The sequence below is a fragment of the Puma concolor genome, chromosome B4 (assembly GCF_028749965.1).
Source record: "Puma concolor isolate L17-30 chromosome B4, mPumCon1.1.hap2, whole genome shotgun sequence".
Classification (NCBI taxonomy): domain Eukaryota; kingdom Metazoa; phylum Chordata; class Mammalia; order Carnivora; family Felidae; genus Puma; species Puma concolor.
In genome coordinates, this window is record NC_141673.1 from 13,786,465 (window position 1) to 13,806,700 (window position 20,236).

General features: G+C 49.1%; 1 protein-coding gene across 1 annotated transcript in view; it reads left to right on the forward strand.

Annotated features, from left to right (window-relative positions):
* The window catches only part of LARGE1 (LARGE xylosyl- and glucuronyltransferase 1), a 548,933-nt gene that overhangs the window by 145,827 nt on the left and 382,870 nt on the right, over positions 1 to 20,236 (forward strand). Inside the window, exon 2 of the mRNA XM_086712419.1 lies at positions 341 to 528. Within this exon, the coding sequence (XP_086568545.1) occupies positions 423 to 528 (106 nt within the window). The 5' untranslated portion in view covers positions 341 to 422. The remainder of the gene's footprint in view (positions 1 to 340; positions 529 to 20,236) is intronic.

Genomic DNA, 20,236 nt, shown 5'->3' on the forward strand with positions numbered 1-20,236 from the left:
AGAGAGAGGGAGACACAGAATCGGAAACAGGCTCCAGGCTCTGAGCCATCAACCCAGAGCCTAACGCGGGGCTCGAACTCACGGACCGCGAGATCGTGACCTGAGCGGAAGTCGGACGCTCAACCGACTGAGCCACCCAGGCGCCCCTCATTTACTTTTTAAAGAGCTGTCTCTGTTCTGATAGACTGCAAGACTGTAGCACTTGTCTCAGAATAGAAGGTTAGCAGGAGATTGTGGACGAGTCCGATACCTTCACGACCTACAGGGTATTTCTCCTCTGCAATCTGCATCCATTTACAGTGCTAAGAACTCAGCCCTTCCTCTCTGCTCTTCCTTTCAGAAAGTATTATGAGGGAGGCCGAGGACCCCGTGCTCCGGGCAGAGAATCGGCGCTGGGATTAGGGGTTGTCACTTCTGAGAGGATGCTGGGAATCTGCAGAGGGAGACGGAAATTCCTGGCTGCCTCGCTGACTGTTCTCTGCATCCCAGCCATCACCTGGCTTTACCTCTTTGCCGGGAGCTTTGAAGGTAAGAAGGAGGCTTCCTCACAGGGAGAGGGGTGGAGAGGGAAGAAAAAGGACACTGGCCGTCCCAGAGTCCTCGGAAGCCCCCTCCGGGTCACCGTGTGGAGCAGGAGAACGTTGGTGCTCAGGCAGAGACTTGCGTGGGGCTTACATGGGTGTTGGAGGGAGTCCGTCGTGAGGAGGAACACAGAGAAACAGAAACGAAGTAAGGTGCACCTGGGTGCAGTGGATGGTGGAGGTTACACAAATGTCAGCTACCAGCTCTGCAGGTCGATCGCTGTGTCAATAGCGGGCGAAAGGTTTGGGCCCTGGAGAGATTTCTCAACCGCATGGAGCCAGCTGTTTTCATTCATTCTTCCATTCATTCATTCATTCATTCATTCATTCACACATTTCACATTTTGTTGTGACTCTTGCTGCTGCTGCTGCTGTTGTTGAACATCTGCACCGAACCAGGTGCTGGTAATGCAGCGATCACAGATCTGGACATTCACAATGCGGTGGGGGGGGGGGGGGGACGACAGGTGAGCACAGGACTGCCGTGCATGGAGCCCAGGGTGCCGCGGGAGGCAGCGGTTGGGGTGTCAGGCCTGGCTGGGTGTGAACGATGATGGTCACACTGGCTGGATGGAGGCGTGCAAGCAGAGGAGCAGCCCTCCCCAAGCCAAACAAAACAAACGCCGATCCTCGTCGCTTCTCAGCAATCAGTGGAGAAGACAAGCCTGGCCATTCTCCCAGCCAGCAATTTCAAATGCGGCGCAGTGTTTCGCGTATCAAAGGTGGTTTTCTAAGCTTCAGGGAGGGAAGGGATGGGAGCATCATCGAGGAGGACACTTTCTTTTTATTTACGCCCATAAGTGAGTTCAAAAAAATCTCCGATGAAAATCTGTCTCAAGGAAGTCACTACTGTGTTTTTAAACATTTCCTTTATGCATAATTTTTTTGACAGCTCAAGGCTACCTTTTAATTAGGAGTTGTGGACTTTGTGAGATTTGCCCTGAGTTAGCTCGACTGAGTGTGATCGAGGTGTCTATGTGCCTGTAGAGCAGGAAAGGGCCCGTATGTCCTGCCCTATACATCCCTGGAGTCGAGGAGTTTCCATATGAACAGCTACATGGAGTAAATTATGCCATGGCAGTGGATGATTAAGTTTTGGCAAAGAGATCAGAGGGAGAAAGGTGAGTTGATGTGGATCCTAGAAGAGACAGAAGGAAACATTGGGCCAGGGATGATGGAAAAGCCCTTGCAAAAGAAGGCTGAGAGCACCCAGTGCCGGTCCAGGGTTAGCACGTGAAAACCTTGACCCTGCCAATATAACGGGACTAGTGATGATACTAATGGTGTAACAATATTAACGATAACGAGCATGCCAGTGTTTCAGACATTTCTGTGGGCCAGTTATCGTCGCAGGGGCTTTGCATGCATTGTGTCGCTCTCCCCAGTAATCCCATGTAGTAGGTATAGAAGAGGAGGGCGAGGCAGAAATCCTTCAGTGATCTGTCCAAGACCCCAAAGCCCATCAGGATAGGCCTGTGTTATTGGACTCGAGATCTGAGCTTCGTAACTACAACACCATGTTGTAGATGGGGGCTCCAGTGAGGTATCAGACTTTGGCTTAGGGGTTTGACAAGGTGTCACATGACCTTTCTGGGTGCCTCAGAGGGAAGTTGCAGAATTTTCATTTGCACTCGTTGATAAAAACCCAACCCCAAATGATTTTGGCAAGAAGGGAATTTGGGGGCTAACAAAACCAGTAAGTTGAAATGTAGGATGGGCTTCAGGCAGGGATGGATCCAGGGGCTCAAATGATATTTTTGTAGTGCAGTCTCCCTTCTTGCCTTTGTTCTCCATTTCTCCGCCTTGGTTTCTTTCAGGGCAGTTTTATCTCCACAGAGGAAGCTTTAGTTTACAACTTACACTCACCAAGTGCCTGTGGAAAGAGGAGTTCGTCCTCCCCCTGCTTCCACAGTATTGCCTGATTGGATTGCCTCTGGTCATTTGTGGTCCAGAGACCAGAGACCAATCACCGTGGCTGGGGGAGGTGCCTATTTTTGGTCTTAGGGTAAAGAGGAGTTCCCTGAAATACGTGGAGTCAGAATGAGGGACTCAAAATGGCCCCCAAAGGTAAATGGTGCATTTTCCCAAAGAGGAGACTAGGAGTGGATCTGAGATATGGAGAATGTATAATTGGCTGTGCTTAGTGGCAGATTGATGTCAGCTAGAAGTCTCCTTTCCAGCCTCCTGCTGTCTGGGCCAGCCTTGGCTGATGGAGTGACCACTATCTCTGACTTTGAATGATTGTATTAGACTATCAGACAGATGACGGGAAACAGAGAGGATTGAGGAAATAATACTCTGAGGTGACCTGTACAGACTGGAAAGAGGTGCCCTATTTACCAACATGTTGCTAATAATAAATTCTCCCCTTGGGACCAAATCACAAACTGCATTAAATAGGGGCTAGATGATGTGAGTATGTTAACAGAAGTATCCCAGCTAGAATGACAGCGGGGATAGATGCCTTTTCTGGGGTATCAGTTAATCCACAGCTGGACCACAGCATTTATCTCTAGATGCCACACTTGGAGGACAATGTAGACAAGTCAGCACATTCAGGAGAGTCTAGGCGAATGCCAGTGCCAATCCAAACCTTGTGATATACAGAATAGTGGAAAGAATTGGGGCTATTTACCTTGGAAAAGCAGAGGTTCCACTCCAGGTGTACATGATCGGCTTCCACAAACAGTCAAGGAGCTGTCGCCCCAAAGAGCGATGGCCCCAGAATCTATGGAGGGACATGGCAGGGAGCCAGCTGTCCAACTCATCCTAGTAAAGGATCATCCTGTCCAGGGCTGGAATGAGCTGCCCCAGGAGGTAGTGAAACACCCAACATGAGAGGTGTGTAAATACAAGTGCCCTGTGGTACGGGGAGCTCAGCATGGGGCAGGGGGTGGGGCATGTAGGGCAGGATGACTCAGAGATCCTGAGGCTCTAGAAAAGGCTGAGTATGTACTGGGAGACAAAGGTACCTCCGTGGAGCCCCTGACAGTTGTCAGCAGATATCAGTGCATTTGCAGAAGAGCCTGTGGAGACATTCTTTTCTCTGTAGTTAAACATAACAACTTTGGGGCGCCTGGGTGGCTCAGTCGGTTAAGCATCGAACTTCAGCTCAGCTCATGATCTTGTGGTCCGTGAGTTCAAGTCTCGTGTTGGGCTCTGTGCTGACAGCTCAGAGCCTGGAGCCTGCTTTGGATTCTGTGTTGCCGCCCCTCCCCTGCTTGTGCTCTCTCTCTCTCTCTCTCTCTCTCTCTCCCCTTCCCTCAAAAGTAAATAAGTAAATGTTAAAATTAAAAAAAAAAAAAAACAAAAATGTAACAACTTTGCAATCCGTTTATTGACCCCCTTGAGTTTTCTGTTCAAGGCAGGTGGAGCCATAAATAAGGGGACAGAGTTGCTGCCTGTATTCATGGGGATGCTATTTATATTTTATGTGAGTTTATTTATTTTTCAACCCCGTTTAATTTCGATGGATCTCTTGAGAGCAGAGCCTAGACTCTCCCAGAGATGCAGATGCCTCCTGCAAAAAGTTTTCGAATTAGATGACACACAGCAGGAAGATCTATTGAGAGTATCCTGGATGGCAGCCTCAGGCTCCGAATCAGCTGAGCCAGAGTAGCGGGGTGATTTGGGGTACAGTCACTGCTCTTTCTAGGCCTTTGTCTCCTGCTACACGAAGTGACATAAAACTGAAGGTCACCTGGGGCGCCCGGGTGGCTCAGTTGGTTGAGCGTCTGACACTTAATTTCGGCTCAGGTCATTATTTCCTGATTCATGAGTTCGAGTCCTGCATCAGGCTCTGTGCTGACAGTGCAGAGTCTGTTTGGGATCCTCTCTCTCTCTCTCTCTCTCTCTCTCTCTCTCTCTGCTCCCCCTGCGTTCTCTCACTCTCTCTCAAAATAAATAAACTTAAAGAATATATTTAAAAAAAAAAACACGAATGTCACCTGTTGGGGCTATTGGGGCACTAACATTCTGGAAGTTTTCTATTCTAAGCATCTGACGAGAATGAATTGGAAATGGCCAGAATCTTCTCCAGTTAATGGCAAATATGTCGGGAAGAGGGAATCGGCTTGCTGTGATTTGCTCCTGAGTGTGGATCCAGGATCAATGCATAAAAGTTATGAGGAAACAGGCATTGACTCAATGTAAGAAAAAAACTATTGTAATCGCAGATTCGACTTGCCAGGTGTTGGAGTCCACATCTTGGAAAGTGATGAGATCCCCATTCGCAGAGCTGTTTGTCAAAGGCCAGGTGCCTGCTGGTTACAGATGCTGGTCAGGGGATGTCTTTGCTGGCACTTCAGCCCCCCAGTTCCTCAACCCTGTTTTCTTCGTTTCCTCCCCCATCCTCCTTTTCTCCTGTAGCATCTCAGTTACCATTCCCAGCTACCCGTCCATCAAGCTCACAGCGTGGAGTCTTTGCTTCCTTCTTTATTCTCTCCATCGCCGGGTGCCACATCCTGTCGCACCTGACTGTGGCCTCTTCCGGCCACGTCTTTGCTTCCCGCCTTTCACCACTGCCGTGGCCCTGGCTCAGCCGTTCACCTTCATCCTTTGTGGTCGCGGCTGATGGAACATCCTGCCGTCTCACACGTGTCCTCCACCCTCCAGAGAGCGGCCAGAGCTCAGTCGCGGGGCCGTGCTGCTCCTTGTCGGCTGTGCTGCCTCTGTTTCCTTATGTCCCCTCCCGTCTTCCATCAGCCACACTGGATTTGCTTCGGGTGCTGTGCGCACCTGCCCTCTGAGACTGCTGGTCTTCTCACATGCTGGCTCCTGGGACACTGCTGCGCTTCCATCCTTCCCCGCCGCCCACCCCCGCTCCTTCCCTCCTTCTTTGCTGGGCTGACTTAGACCCTCAGGTCTCAGCTGAGCATGATGGGTCCTCCCCCTTAGCTAGGTTGGCTTCTGCCACGTCTACAAATTCCTTTTACTTTCTTTTCTTCATACCCTAATTACTTTTCTTGTGTTTTCTCTTATGTTTTAAAATTTCTTTATTAATTTTTGAGAGAGAGAGAGAGAGGCAGAGTGTGAGCAGGGGAGGGGCAGAGAGAGAGGAGGAGACACAGAATCCGAAGCGGGCTCCAGGCTCTGAGCTGTCAGCACAGAGCCCGACGCGGGGCTCGGACCCACGGACCGCGAGATCGTGACCTGAGCCGGTCAGACCACTAACTGGCTGAGCCACCCAGGCGCCCCTTTTCTTGTTTTTTTTTTAATCACCTGTCTTCACAAGTGAGTACAAGCCTTAGGAGGGAATGGAGTGGTTTTCTTCTATTCATCTTTCTGTCACTAGCACCTACTCCAGCGTCAGGAGAATTGTTTGTTGAATGAATGAATGAGAGAAGAATGCCCGCTTCTGGCTTTGAATGCCGACAGCTCTCAGCTCTCACCGTCGCCCTCTGGGTTCTCTCCATACTCGTGGTCACTGCTTGGGGTCTTTCACAGACATTTTGCCTTAGCTCATAATTTCCATCTTTACTCAGGTGAGTGCCTCGTTGAACGCCTTGAGAAAACATCTATTTTCCTACTTCTCAATTTTTGCTCTTTGTTCCTTCTGTCCAGTATACAGTTCTCTTTTTTTCCCACTACGCTTCCTCCCAGCCAACATCTTCAATGCCCAAATTCAATGTCATTTTCCCCTAATGTCTGATTCTGTGTGGAAACTTCTATGACAGCACTCATCAAGGGATGTTTTGCTTGTGTGGTGTCTTTCTGGCCACTCGCTTTTGGGCTTCGTGAGACAAGGGGCTGTTTTATTTATCTTTCCATTCTCAGAGTCTGGGCATCACTCTTAGTTGGGCCTTAGTGAATGCTGACTGGGTGGGAGTCCGGATGTTGACGGAAGCAGGGGTCTCTGGTAGCCAAGGGCTCATCCGGAGCCCTGAGCATCTGTGATTTTGAGACCTCAGAATATGGCTCCAGGAGCCACCCCTTAATTCTGGATGGAATGTGAATTCTTGGACGTGAGTAATTCTGCTTAAACACACCTCTGTTTGAATTTAGATCATGCGTATTATTTTCCACCAGAATCACCTTATCTCATGGGCATGTGACTTTTATTTACGGGCTGTGGTTCTGTCTCTTCTGCCCATCATGGAGATGGTATTCAGCTGTTACTGAATTACCAGCATGCGGAGAAAGCGTGCTTTTCGGCCATTCAGAAGATTTTTCACACATGCTGCCTTCTGATAATTTACGACCAGCTCTGTGCAGAAGCTCAGGCCGGAAGCTTTCAATGGTCAGGGAGGCAGGGCAGGGAGGGTGCGGGTGCTTTCAAAAGGAAATGTCTTCAGAGGATGCAAAGTCCTGAGCATTTAAAACTGGTGTCGGGAACAGGCACAGGATATTAATATCTGGACTGGTTTCAGCCCACACCCACGTTTTAGTTCACTGTTCATGCCATTCTTATCAACATAAATTACTCCTAAAATGAATGGTTTGAGAGTTGTCTTGATAAATTTCAGCAGAAAGAAATGAGGGCCTGACATTTGACTGTTTTGAAGAATTGCATTGAGAACCCAGGACTTGTAAGTTAAAGCGTTTTCCTTTTCACTGTGAGATCACGGGGCGCATGAACAGTGGAAAAGGGGAGGTGGGGGGACGGTGTCCAAACCTGACCGATTCCCTAGCCTCCTGTCCACTTCCCTCAGCCCAGAGACTGGGCCCCAAGGTTGGTGAGTTTGGAGTGTGCGAGGTGCTAGTGAATGATTTGCTCAAGGTTTTGGTGTCTATCCCCTGGGATGAGTCTCTGTGGCAGCTGTGATGTGAGCCACGCCCTCCTGCCAGTGGCCCAAATGAACCCCATAATGAGGTGATTATGGGGTGCAAAAACACAGGGTGCTGAATGCAGAATGAAATGGAAAGTATACAGATTGTTCTTAATAGGTCACAAATGAAGGGCTTTCCTGGCCAGTGCATCCTAGTTGTTCATGCCGAGTGGAAGCCTACGAAACAGGATGTGAGGGAGGCAGCAGTGAGCGGAGCCCAAGTCGCGGGCACGGCGGGCCTGCACACGACTGTGCTTCTCACCTGGGGCCCCAAAGCATCTCCTTATTCTAGACCCTGAGGGTGGCTGAAATCCATCCCCGTTGTGTTCAGCTCCGAGATGGTTGCTAAGGTGACCTTTACTTTTCTCGCACCAGCTTTTGATCATAAAGCATTCTTGGCGGTCCTGCTGGGGTGGAGGAAATGGCCCTGATTGTCATCAGTTGGCTGTACCTCCTGGAGGAGCTCATGGTTAGAATCTCTGACCAAGTGTTAGGAAACCTGGGGTCTACTAATCCCAGCAGCCACCTTGTGTTAGTTTCCGCTGTAACCAAGTACCCCAAGTTCGGTGCTGAAAGACACACACATTTGTTATCGTATGGTTCTGGAGGTCAGAAATCTAGTCAGGTCTTAGTAGGCTAGAGCCTAGATGTTGTCGGGGCTGGTTCCTTCCAGAGGCCCCAGCGGGGATCCATTTTCGAGGGCAGAAGTGTAGCTCCTTCAGGTTACTCTGCCTTCCTGCTTTTCTTTCTTTTCTTTCTTTCCTTCTTTCTTTCTTTCTTTCTTTCTTTCTTTCTTTCTTTCTTTCTTTCTTTCTTTCTTTTCTTCATTTTTGAGAGCTGGAGAGAAACAGCACTAGTCAGGGAGGGGCAGAGAGAGAGAGAGGGAGACGCAGAATCTGAATCAGGCTCCAGGCTCTGAGATGTCAGCACAGAGTCTGATGCGGGACTCGAACCCACAGACTGTGAGATCATGACCTGAGCCAAAGTTGGATGCTTAACCGACTGAGCCACCTGGGCACCCCTCAGGTCACGCTTTCTAACTCTGAGCCTGCTGCTGGAAATCCTCAGGTCTCCTTCTCTGACTTCCTGTCTTCTTGAAAGGACCCTTGTGATTCCACTGGGCCCACCTGGATAGCTCAGAACAGTCGTTCCGTCTCACAAGCCTTAGTTTAGTCACGCTTGCAAAGTCGCTCCTGCCATAGAAGGTGACAGATTCACAGGTTGTGGGGAGTAGGACACGGACATCTCTGGGGGCCATTATTTGGTCCTCCACATGGCCCTAGTCTACCCTCCCCATCCCCTCCATCTTGCTCTTGTATAGGGACAAAAGGATGTGGAACCATCTCTTCTGTCTTATCCTGCTCTAGGAGTTTGGGGTTCTATAATTCTAATACACATAAATATCCAGCAGGACTTGCCCCTCATGAAAAAGGCATTGCAGTCATATCTGTTCAAACAATTGTAAACCATAATATTTTCTATAATAGGTGTTTATTCAATAACCAATGATAGGCTAAGGTTTTCTGAAAAGAAGGGACAGGAACTTCTCTTTGGGGGGGTGCAGGTTTTAAAGTGATCTTCTTTCTTTTTTTATTTTTTTTTTTTTCTCAACGTTTTTATTTATTTTTGGGACAGAGAGAGACAGAGCATGAACGGGGGAGGGGCAGAGAGAGAGGGAGACACAGAATCGGAAACAGGCTCCAGGCTCTGAGCCATCAGCCCAGAGCCCGACGCGGGGCTCGAACTCACGGACCGCGAGATCGTGACCTGGCTGAAGTCGGACGCTTAACCGACTGCGCCACCCAGGCGCCCCAAGTGATCTTCTTTCTTATTTCAAACGCCAATTTAACCAAAGAAGGGGGCATTTCACTCAGAGAGCCCTGTGATGGTCTATTAATTCTACATAAAATGTTTGTGTAACTACTTTGGAATACGATTTGGTGTTACCACCTAAACCTGAACATAGCCCGTAACCCATCAGTTCTGTCCCTGGTCACATACCAAAGAGAAGCGTATGGATGTTTGCACAAAAGACGTGTGCAAGAATGTTCACGTCAGCATTATTATTAATAGTGCCACATAGGAAAATACTGAAATGTACGTCCACAGTAAAATAAACCTATAAATAGTGGCATATTTATATAGTGAAGTACTACAGAGCAATGAAAATGAATATATTCACAGATAGTGTTGAACAAAAGAGTATGTATAGTAGGATTCAATTATGTAAATACAAAAGCAGACAAAAGTTGATCTAGGAGTAGAGACTGGGGAGGAGCCAAAGGAAGACTTGGTAATCCAGGTGACTAACTTTTTAACCTGTGATTACTACAGGGGTGTTCACTTTGTGACTATTCATCGGCTTTTTTGTTTTCTGCATGCGTTATTTAAAAAAGACAAAACAAAAAACAAAACACTATGCAGAGTCACCTGGGTGGCTCAGTCGGTTAAGCATCCAGCTTCAGCTCAGGTCATGATCTCATGGTTCGTGAGTTTGAGCCCCACATTGGACTCTGCTGACAGCTCAGAGCCTGGAGCCTGCTTCAGCCTCTCTCTCTGCCCCCTCCCCTGCTCGTGCTCTGTCTCTCTCAGAAATAAATAAAAATAAAAATAAAATAGTATAAAAAAACACTGCAACTCTATTGATAGTTAACTGAATTTGAAGAAATTTTGTGGGGTTTGCCTTCTTTTCAGATAAGAGGAATTTTATTAACCTTTGGGATTTACGAATCAGTGTCATTGTTTAACTTTGAAATTCAAATACCTTTTAAACACGAAACTTTTCTTTTGGGATATGTATTTAACACTCCTATTTCACCACGTTTCCTTCTTTTTTCCCTCCTGATCCACCTTACCGTTTGGACACACACGCCTCCTGTGAGGGCCTGATCACAGCACTGATTCAAGATCTGAAATTTGCTCATAAAGCCCTAATTCTGAAAGAGTGTTTCCATCACTTTGAAATGAGATCAGTGTTCCTAACCAGAACTCCAGCAATGACAATTTCCAATTAATATTAAAGTGATAGTATTTCTTAATACGGATTCCAAGCCACATTGGATAAAAGTTCCCATCTGCATTAATCAGCCGACCTGCATCTCCATAAAACCCTTGTGCCTGGAAAAGAAAGGAAAAAAAAACTTTTTAATGTTTTATTTTTGAGAGAGAGCACAAATGGGGGAGGGGCAGAGAGAGGGGGACAGAGGACCCAAAGTGGGCTCTGTGCTGACAGCAGTGAGCCCGATGTGGGGCTCCAACTCATGAACCATGAGATCATGACCTGAGCTGAAGTTGGATGCTCAACTGACTGAGCCACCCAGGTGCCCCAAGAAAGAAAATTTTTATTAGACATGAAAACCTGGAAGGGATAACACTTACTGTCTCTGGTTAGAAAGTGGCTGCATCTGGCCCGAAGTTGCATTGTGCTTGGCCGGTACACTGCTTTTACTGTTTTTAACTGGATTTTTGACCATTAAAACTTGGGAGAGCGCACATAAAAATCATGATTTCTGACCTTGCTTAACAGCGTGGAAAGATCTAGCAAACCAGACCCACTTTTCATCCTAGCAGCCATCGGCTGGAGCTGGGCAGTGGCTGTCCCTTTGCCCAGTGCATGGACATTCCAGTTTGTCACCGAGCCATCCTTCCTGGTTGATCCCTGTGTCACTCTGTGCACTGTTGTTTTACACAGAGCTGGATTGAGAAGAAAGTGCTTCTGGGATTTGCTTAGGTCCCTGGTTGACCCTGGCTGGCTCAGGCTTTGCATTTGGACTTCCTGGCTTACTCTCTGCCGTGTGCCGGGGTGGGGATGTGCCCTACGTTCTCTCATTTCTTCCTCCAGACAGCTTCACGCCTTCCTGTTTGACGGATGAGGAACTTGAGGTTCAGGGTGTTGTGTTCCTTCGCTGAGGTCACCCAGCTGGTAACTTGGAGCCAGCACGTGAACTCAGGCCTGCCCCGAAAAGGTCCTGCACGTTGCCCTTTCTCAACTTGAAGATACAGAGACGGCTGGCAGAGGAGATTTTAAAGTCCATGTGCTTAGGGGCACCTGGGTGGCTGGGTCGGTTAAGCGTCCTGCTCAACTTCAGCTCAGGTCATAATCTCATGGTTCGTGAGTTCTAGCCCCATGTTGGGCTCTGTGCTGACAGCGCGGAGCCTGCTTGGGATTCTCTCTCTCCCTCTCTCTGTGCCCCTGCCCTGCTCATTCTCTCTCTCTCTCAAAATAAAATAAACGTTAAAAAAAAAGTCCATATGCTCAGGTTTTCAGACAAGGACAAGACAAAACCCATCTTGGTTGAGAAGAGGGCAAACCATATTCTGTGGCTAGCAGGATTATTATTAGCCATATATTGGCTTATGTAGCAGAGAATTCGATTAGTCTTATAGTGCAGATTGCATTTTGCTTCTGCCGAAGACTCTCCTACAATTAAGAGCGGGAGTGAATTTAAGGATTCCTTTGGGCAGCCTTACAACCCAAGCAGATAAAACCTCTGAAAACCACTTGACTTCGGGGCAGGGGCTGTTGGAGGGTGGGGGTGGTGAACACGTTCCTGGGAGCCAGGTGACATGATTTAAGTCAGAGGGACAGTAGACATGGGAGTTCACAGCACTCCCCCGTGGAAGGGGAAGCAGGATTGTAGTTCATGCATTTGTTGTGAAGGCTGAGCAGAGTGTCTTTACAGAGTGACAGTTCTTGAGGACGTTTTCTTCCCCCTCTCCTGTTTTCCTAGAGTGTTAGAAGGTCCTCCTTGGAAAGATGCAAACGATCACCCCCCTGGTCTAAATAAGGCCCACAGAGGCCACTGAAGTCGGCAGAACTGGACAAACTAAGCTTGCGTCTCGGCTGGCAGTGTGGCTGGAACCATCCCTCAGTACATTTCTGTACATTGCCAGCATTCCCTGTAGGTGTTGGAAAGCAGGGGGAGGAAGTGGGGAGACTGAGACCCGTAACCTGTGGTCGTAAATGCACCCGCAGCTACTTGGGGACCTTGGAACCGTGCTTGGAGAAGTGAAGCTATTTCACATGGATGGCCTTGTAGTGAGGACATTGAAGGGTAACAGAGAGGAGAGGACCATCCTCTGACTCCATGATGAATCACCTCTGTGACCAGATTTGTCTTCTAGGGCTGGAAATGCGTTGGCACACCTGCCTCTAATTCCCAAACCTCCCCGCCAATGCTGTGTGTTGTCCGCTAAGGAACTTAACCCCTCTGTGCCCAAATGGTCCCCTCTAACAGTGGGGTGCCGCTCCGTATTTAACAGGGTTTTTGTGCAGGTGAAAAGGAATCCATTGTGTGTAATTTGGAGTAGATTCGCAGTCATTTTGTGGTTAGCTGTGCTTTATACACTGTGCTCTCTGAAGCAAGAAAATCACTTCAGGAATCACCAGAATTGAATGTTTAAGATTGTGCCATTCAGAAGGATCTTGGCGATCCTTCTAGGATCCTTCTAGGCCCTGAAGGATCAGGCCAGGGTCTTACAGTTCTTGGGTCGAGCCCTGCTTTGAGCTCTGTGCTGATAGCGGGGAGCCTACTTAGGATTCTCTCCTCTCTGCCCTTCCCCCGCCCCCCTCATGTTCTTTCTCTTTCTCTCAAAAGAAATATTTAAAGAGACCTTTTTTTTTTAATATGAAATTTATTGTCAAATTGGTTTCCATACAACACCCAGTGCTCATCCCGACAGGTGCCCTCCTCAATGCCCATCACCCACTTTCCCCTCCTCCCCACCCCCCATCAACCCTCAGTTTATTCTCAGTTTTTAAGAGTCTCTTATGCTTTGGCTCCCTCCCTCTCTTTTTTTTTTTCCCTCCCCCTCCCCCATGGTCTTCTGTTAAGTTTCTCAGGATCCACATAAGAGTGAAAACATATGGTATCTGTCTTTCTCTGCCTGACTTATTTCACTTAGCATAACAGTCTCCAGTTCCATCCACGTTGCTACAAAAGGCCATATTTCATTCTTTCTCATTGCCAAGTAGTACTCCATTGTGTATATAAACCACAACTTCTTTATCCATTCATCAGTTGATGGACACAGGCTCTTTCCATCATTTGGCTATTGTTGAAAGTGCTATACACATTGGGGTACAAGTGCCCCTATGCATCAGCACTCCTGTATCCTTTGGGTCAATTCCTAGCAGTGCTATTGCTGGGTCATAGGGTAGATCTAGTTTTAATTTTTTGAGGAACCTCCACACCGTTTTCCAGAGTGGCTTAAAGAGATCCTGATGATGCAAGGCTCCTGGTCTTTCCAGGGTGGGCCCTTTCGATTATGGGTATTTGTCATTTTTGCTCCAGCAGAGGGCAGTCTGTGCCCCATCTTCTGCCTACCCGGGAGTTGTCCTGACCGAGCAGGTGCGGGCTGTTGAAGCTGGTGGTGATGTCCTAGGTGGGAACCCTCTCCACTGCACCAGTAGGTAGCCATGACGATTAGGTAGCATGGTGCTGCCACACAGAAGCTTTCTCCCATACATTTAAATAACCCTCCCCCAACTCCATTAGGGAAGGCAGTATTTTGTCTCGAAGGAGGTAATTGAGCTTCAGAGCCGTTGATGGATCATCCGAGGACCTTCATTCATTCAACAAACACAGCCAGGGACTGTTCTGCGACACTGGGGATCGAGCTTGCAATCCCATGAGCATGTCCTCTGGTCTCCCGGAGCTCCCTTTCTGGTGCAGGGGGAGAAATGATTCATGGACAGTTTCCTCTTCTGCTGAGTGGTGGTGGGTGCTACAAAGAAAAATAAAGTTTGGCAAGGTGCTGGTGAAAGCGTCAGGAGAGGGGAAGGTGCTGTTTTAATAGGGTGGTTGGACAGGGCTCTCTGCTGGGTGACATTTAAGCAGAGCCAGGTGGAGATGGGAGGAATAGCATTTCAGGCAGAAGGAACGGTGGGAAGAGGTGAGTGCTCAGTGCCTTTGTAGAAGGGCAAGGAGAAATCAGATCGCTGGAGAAGGGAGCATGGTGGGTGAAGTCAGGAAAAGTGGGGGCCACTGCACAGGCCTGGCCGGTGGGTCTTGGAGCTCTGGGCTCTGATTTCTTCATCATCCGGGTCTCCTTCCGAGATATGCTGAGATTCTGCTGCTGAGGTGCCCAGGTGCCTGTGTTTTTAACAAGCGCACCAGGGTGAGCCTTATCTTCTGGCAAGCTGGGGAGGTTTGACGCGAGTCTAGATCTTTCCTTCTGCTAGGTAGGTTCCCTTCTTCCTCTGGGTGTTTGACCTCAGCTCCCTTCCTCAGCTCATGGGCTGTAGGACCTGCATTTGATAACGGTCAGGTTGGTGATGACAGCATGGCTTTAATGCCTGCTGTTTGTATTCTGCAGCAGCCCAGCTCTGTGCTTTATCTCTGACATTTAAATCTCCTCCCACCAGGTTCCCGAGGGAGATATTATTACTTCCAGCCACTATACTGTCTGTGCCTCTGTTCAGCTTCTAGAGTTGAATTGCACCTCCCTTACGTAACTCACTTCTTTTGCAAAGTTGGCGTGTAGGCTAGAATAATGCCGTGCGTCGCTCAGAGAGGGCCTGGCACAGGACAGAGTGCCGGATCAATTGTTTTTGTTGCTAGTGTTCGCCCTCATTTCAACACCCTTCAGATGGTGAGGTCTTGCCTTTCTGTCATCATCTCTGAATCCTTAGTGTGGGGCACCTGGAATATAGTGGGTGTTCGGCAAGTGTTGAAGAGTGCCTGAGATAAAAACACCAGCTCTTATTTACGGAGGATTTAGGTTCTTGTAATAACTCATCAGTGCGTCAGAACAACTAAGGGAAGTACTGACCTTCCCGTTTTACAGATGAGGAAACTGAGGCACAGGAAATTTCAGTAATTGGCTCAAGGTTCCAGAGCTAGCACATGGTGGCTTTGCTCAGGCAGTTGGTGTTCACCAGGATCTCACCAAGGCTCCCTTTACCTCTTAAACTGACACGATTATAGACCTTTCTCTTTACTGTGTGAGTTCCCTTCTTCCTGAGTCGTTCTCCACGGAGGTTGGGAAAAGCAGGTCATTTCCCATGTGAGGGTAACCCTTCAGATATACTTGGAAAGTACTAGACCAAATCTTCCCAGGTGGTGGGGTATCCACTTGTGTTAACCTTTCTTACTTGTCAAGCCGTGGGTTTTCTTTCCTGCCTCCTGGGCTTAGCTGCCAGTTGCCTCTGCCCTGTTGATGGTTGGATCCAGACTTCAGGGACAGATAAGGGGTCAGCCTTTTCTGAGCAATAGAGCTAACTAACCTATGCTTTTTCCTACCCGGAAACCATGCCTGTGATCTGTGCTTCCCAGAATGCAATGCCTGGCTTGCCCTGAAGAGATTGGGGGCACTTGGGTTTCTGAAAGCTGTCATATCGGTCCAGAAATGAACGTAGGCACTCCCCTGTGGCACACGTGGGAGACTGCTCTGAGGTGGCAGTGAGTGAGACCGGTCTGGAGAGAGAAGCCTCTCACTCACAGCTTAATTTCATGTTTTGGATAAACACTCTGAGGTGAGTGATGTGAAGGGGTGGATAAGTAAGGATCTCGGAGAGTGAGTATTTATGAAATCTTTATATTTCCCTCTCACCACCGCTCTCTTAATACAGAGTTCTGCTCAGGTGGCTGGCTGAGCAGAAAGGAGTCTGCTTTTTCCCTTCAGTCCACCCCTCTGCCCCAAACAATCTCTGCACTGCTTTCCAGATGCCTTGATGACAGGTAGTAATCAGAAAGAGACCTTGAGTTGCAGATTTTCTCCTCTTCTTCCCTTGTTCAGTTAGTTCCCTGGGCTCCTTCAGACGTTGAGACCTGCCTTCCGTCCGCCCTTGCTGCGGGACGAGGGAAGTTTGCGCTGGTGAGTGTCGGCTGTGTGTGCTGTTCCAGGCACACACACTGCCTCTGATAACGCCTCTTCGGGCAGGTCCTGTTCTTGTCATCCTTGCAGGGATCAGGTGCAGGGTAGTTAGGAAACTTGCCCTAGGTTGCAGAGCCAGTGAGCCCAGCCTGTCTGGCTCAGAGCTGGTGCTCTTAACGACCAATACACTGCCTCTTGCCTCCCTCCCTTCCATTATGGTCGCACGCACATGGTTCTCCCTCTGTGCAAAGCATGGTGCCCGACACAGGGGAACAGGTGAGTAGGACTTCCAGGGCACAGGGTTGACCCAGAAATACAGAAGTCCAAATGTGCTGCTGGTGCCATGAGAACACTGTACAAAGCTCAGGGGGCTGTGCAGGGGCCACAGGTCAGAAAAGGGCTTCACGGGGAAGTGATCTGGAGCTAAATGTTGAAAGGGTGGTTAGAGTTTTTCTGGGGATTCATGAGAGCGTTTTTGTCATTTGGGAAGACACGGAGGAAAGAAGCCACCAGGGCAAGAGGGAATCGGAAGACGTCTCCCGTGCCCCCTGCATGGCAGTTGCCTATCAAAGGAGCGTGCACCTGAACGTGAGGACAGCAGGCAGAGCAGAATGGAAGGGACATGAGCTTTGCAGACAGAAAGCTCTGGGTTTGAACTCTTCTGTGCATCCACAGGCACACCTCTCACCTTTTCTGTGCCTCTGTTTCTCCTGCCTAAATGGGAACGACGCTGTCTTCGTAAAGATTTATTCAGAAGGCTGAGTGTGAGGAGTTATGGAAGCACCTAACACATCCTGGGCTCTCGGTAAATTGCAGCGACGTGTTTTGTTTTGTTTTGATGAGGTCATTTATTGATAAACTTCAGATAGGTAATTGAAAATAAAACATAGTATAAAAATCCCTCTTTTGGCACATAGCTGTTGCCCAGTAAATATAAAGCAGAGGCTTTGTTTGCACGTGGTTGGACTGGCCTCATTGCCAGCAGGGCATGATGGGAGAAAGCACAAAATGAGAGAGTGGTTAAGTGGATTGTGCAGGGTCACCGGGCCAGCACACGGGGGCACTCACTTTCTCGTTGGTCTCTGCAGCAGCTCTGAGAGTCCAGCTGTGCTAGTGTTCTTTCTCTCAGAGAAAATGAAGATCCAAGGAAGCTGAATATCCTGTCCAGTCGCTCATGTCATTGGCCCCAAGAATGGACTTCATCACCAAACAGCCATGAAGCTGGTCCAGGACTCTGTTTCCTAACCTGTACAATGGGAGTGATAAATATCTGCCCTGCCCCCACCTCAGGGAGTTGTTAAGGAGATCGGATTGAATAGTCCTTGAAGAAGAAAACCAAGAAAGGTTAGTTGGCTTGACAAAGGGCAGGTGGAATTTCATTCCCGGTTCCTAATTTTACAGGGTGGCCTGCTTGAGCTCATTCTCTAGAAATACGGAAAATGTTTGGAGACTCTTTTTGGTGCACACAAGGATCTTAGAACAGAGTCAAAAAGATGAAATGCCTCCTCCTCTGAATACAGCTGAGGTCTGCAGGGTAGAAGGTGGAGGTATTTGAACACCCACCCTGTTGACCTCACACCTTCTCTCGCCCAGCACCCCTCCCCAGCCTTGCCCCCAGCTTCAAGGCCCTGCTGAACGCCACCCTGCTCTCCCCATACCCTTCTGAAAGCCTTTTGTTCCCAGGCCTTGGTGTTCACTCCTTCCTGTGCAACCCATCTGGCTTGGCTGGCCATTTAGAAGCAGGGTCTGCAGCCTTATTTTGATTTCATACGGCCTCATCCACTTATTAATTCAGGAAAAATTCACTGAGGGCATGCTAGGTCCCAGGCACACTTCTGGGTTCTCTGGAAACCCTATGGTCCTCAGGGGGCTTCAGTTTACCAGGAAATAGTAAGAAAGCAAGTTTACAAATAAGATAATGACACTGCGCGTGCCATTTTGGAGAGGGCGGGTGGGGAAGGACTTTGATGAAGTGACATTTGAACTGGGACCTGAAGCATGATCCTGAGCATGAGAACAGCCACACAAAGAGACCAGCTGTAACAGCTCAGAGTCTGGAAAGGGGCATGCTGTGTTTGAGGAAAGCTGATGGAGGCCCAGGAGCCAGGAGTGGGATAAGCATGAGGATACGTGGTCTGAGATGCACTTGGGGACTTAAGCAGACACAGTGTGGACAGACCACTGATGGGAGTTTGGATTCTTTTAAAGACCAGTAGTGTCCTGGAAGCTGGGGGCCAGGCCAGCCTCATGGTGGGTGTATTCACTTCTTCTGCCCTCGTAACAGGTGACCGCACCCATAGTGGTTTTAGACAACTCTGATTTATTCTTACGGTTCTGGAAGTCAGCAGTCCACAGTCTGTGTCATTGGGCTGGAGTCAGGGTGTCGGCGAGGCTGGTTCCTTCTCGAGGCTCCGAGGGCATCTGTTTCCTTGCCTTCTCTAGGCTCGGCTCTAGAGGCTGCCTGGTTCCTTGGCTCTTGGTCCCTTCCTGCATCTTCAGAACCTTCCATCTTGCTTCCACTGTGACATCTCCTGTCCGACTCTGACCCTTATGTTACACTGTGCCCACCGGGATCATCAGGATAATCTTTTCATCTCGAAGCCCTTCATTTAATCACTTCTGCAAACTCCCTTAAGGCACCATAGTCCCAGGGGCCAAGGATTGGGACGTGGATGTTTTGGGGGATGTTATTCAGCCAGCCATATCAAATTTACGTTCGGAACCGTCACTCGGGGGTCTGCATGGAGAATGCTATAAGGAGACGGGAGTTTAGGCCAGACCTCCAGCCAGGTGGCTAGTGTGGTCGTCCGTGTGAGCAGTGAGGTGACCTGACCTTGGATGGTGGCCGTGAGGTGAGGCAGAAATGGCTGGCCGCTGCTTTCTGCAGAGAACCTTCAGGTCCTGGTGATGTTTGGTTCGTGACGGTGAGAGAAAGGCAGCGAGATCCAGCAGAAGAGCTGATGTGGGGCAACCAGTGGCCGGTTTGTGACCTCTCAGTGACAGACCAAGCATCTGACAGTAAGCGCCCTCAACCTGGTCACACCTGGGTGTTGGGACCGTTGAACCAGCGACACTTAGCAGAGAGGTGATGTAGGCTGCCAACGTCAACAGCCTTTGCTAGGAAAAAGAAATGTTCCATGGAAAGAAAGATTGGGATGGCTTTTTTTCATTTCCAGTATGGAGTGGTGGACGCTGTACTTTCAATATTCATCATAAAGAAAAGTGTGTTTGAAGTCAAGTAGAAGTGCCAGCAGTGGCTTTATTAGGTGGTGCTGTGGAGGTGTGCCAGGGCAGCCAGTGTGTGGCTCTTGGATCATAAGACCTGGGCTCTGAGTCGGATTCTCCTGCTCACAGATGCATCAGCTTGGAGCGGTCCCATGCTGTATCGGGGCCTCAGCTCCTCATCAAGCTTTAGGAAATGGTTGTGACAGATGAACTAACGCAGGACAGGATCCTTGCAGACATGCTGCCAGGCGTGCAGGGGTTATTCGGGAAGCGTCAGCCCTCTTTGAGGGAAAAGAGATCAGAGGGAACACCGCTAGCATCTATTGAACACTCACATGCTCTCGGCGCTGTTCTCTGTGACTTACCCAGATGAGCTCTTTGATCTGTATGAAACCAGCCTGCCAGGTCGGTCTCTTCATTATCCCCACTTACAGGTGAGGACATTGAGGTACCGGGAGGTTAAATTACTTGCCCAAGGTCCCTTTTCTTGGAAATAGAGGAGGTGGCCCTGGGGGCCATGCTTTTAGTTACTGTGCGGTCTCCACACATGGAGGGGACCTGCGTCATCCCCATCTGACAGATGAGGAAACTGAGGTGGCAGGGGATCAAGTACCTACAGAAACAGCGGGTTTGTGGCAATTAGCACGTTTCTCACTTGTGCATGGTTAAAAGCTGAAGTTGCTTCTGCCGGAACTCCCAGCTAAGGAGGGGGTTTTCATCTCAAACAGGGGCTCCAGCCCTGTTGCTATACTCCTCCGAGTCCCGGGCCTCGGAAAGGTCGGCTCTTTCTCCAGATGGTCTCAGGCCCGGACCATAGCTCTCCTCCTCCCTTCCAGCTGCAGTTCC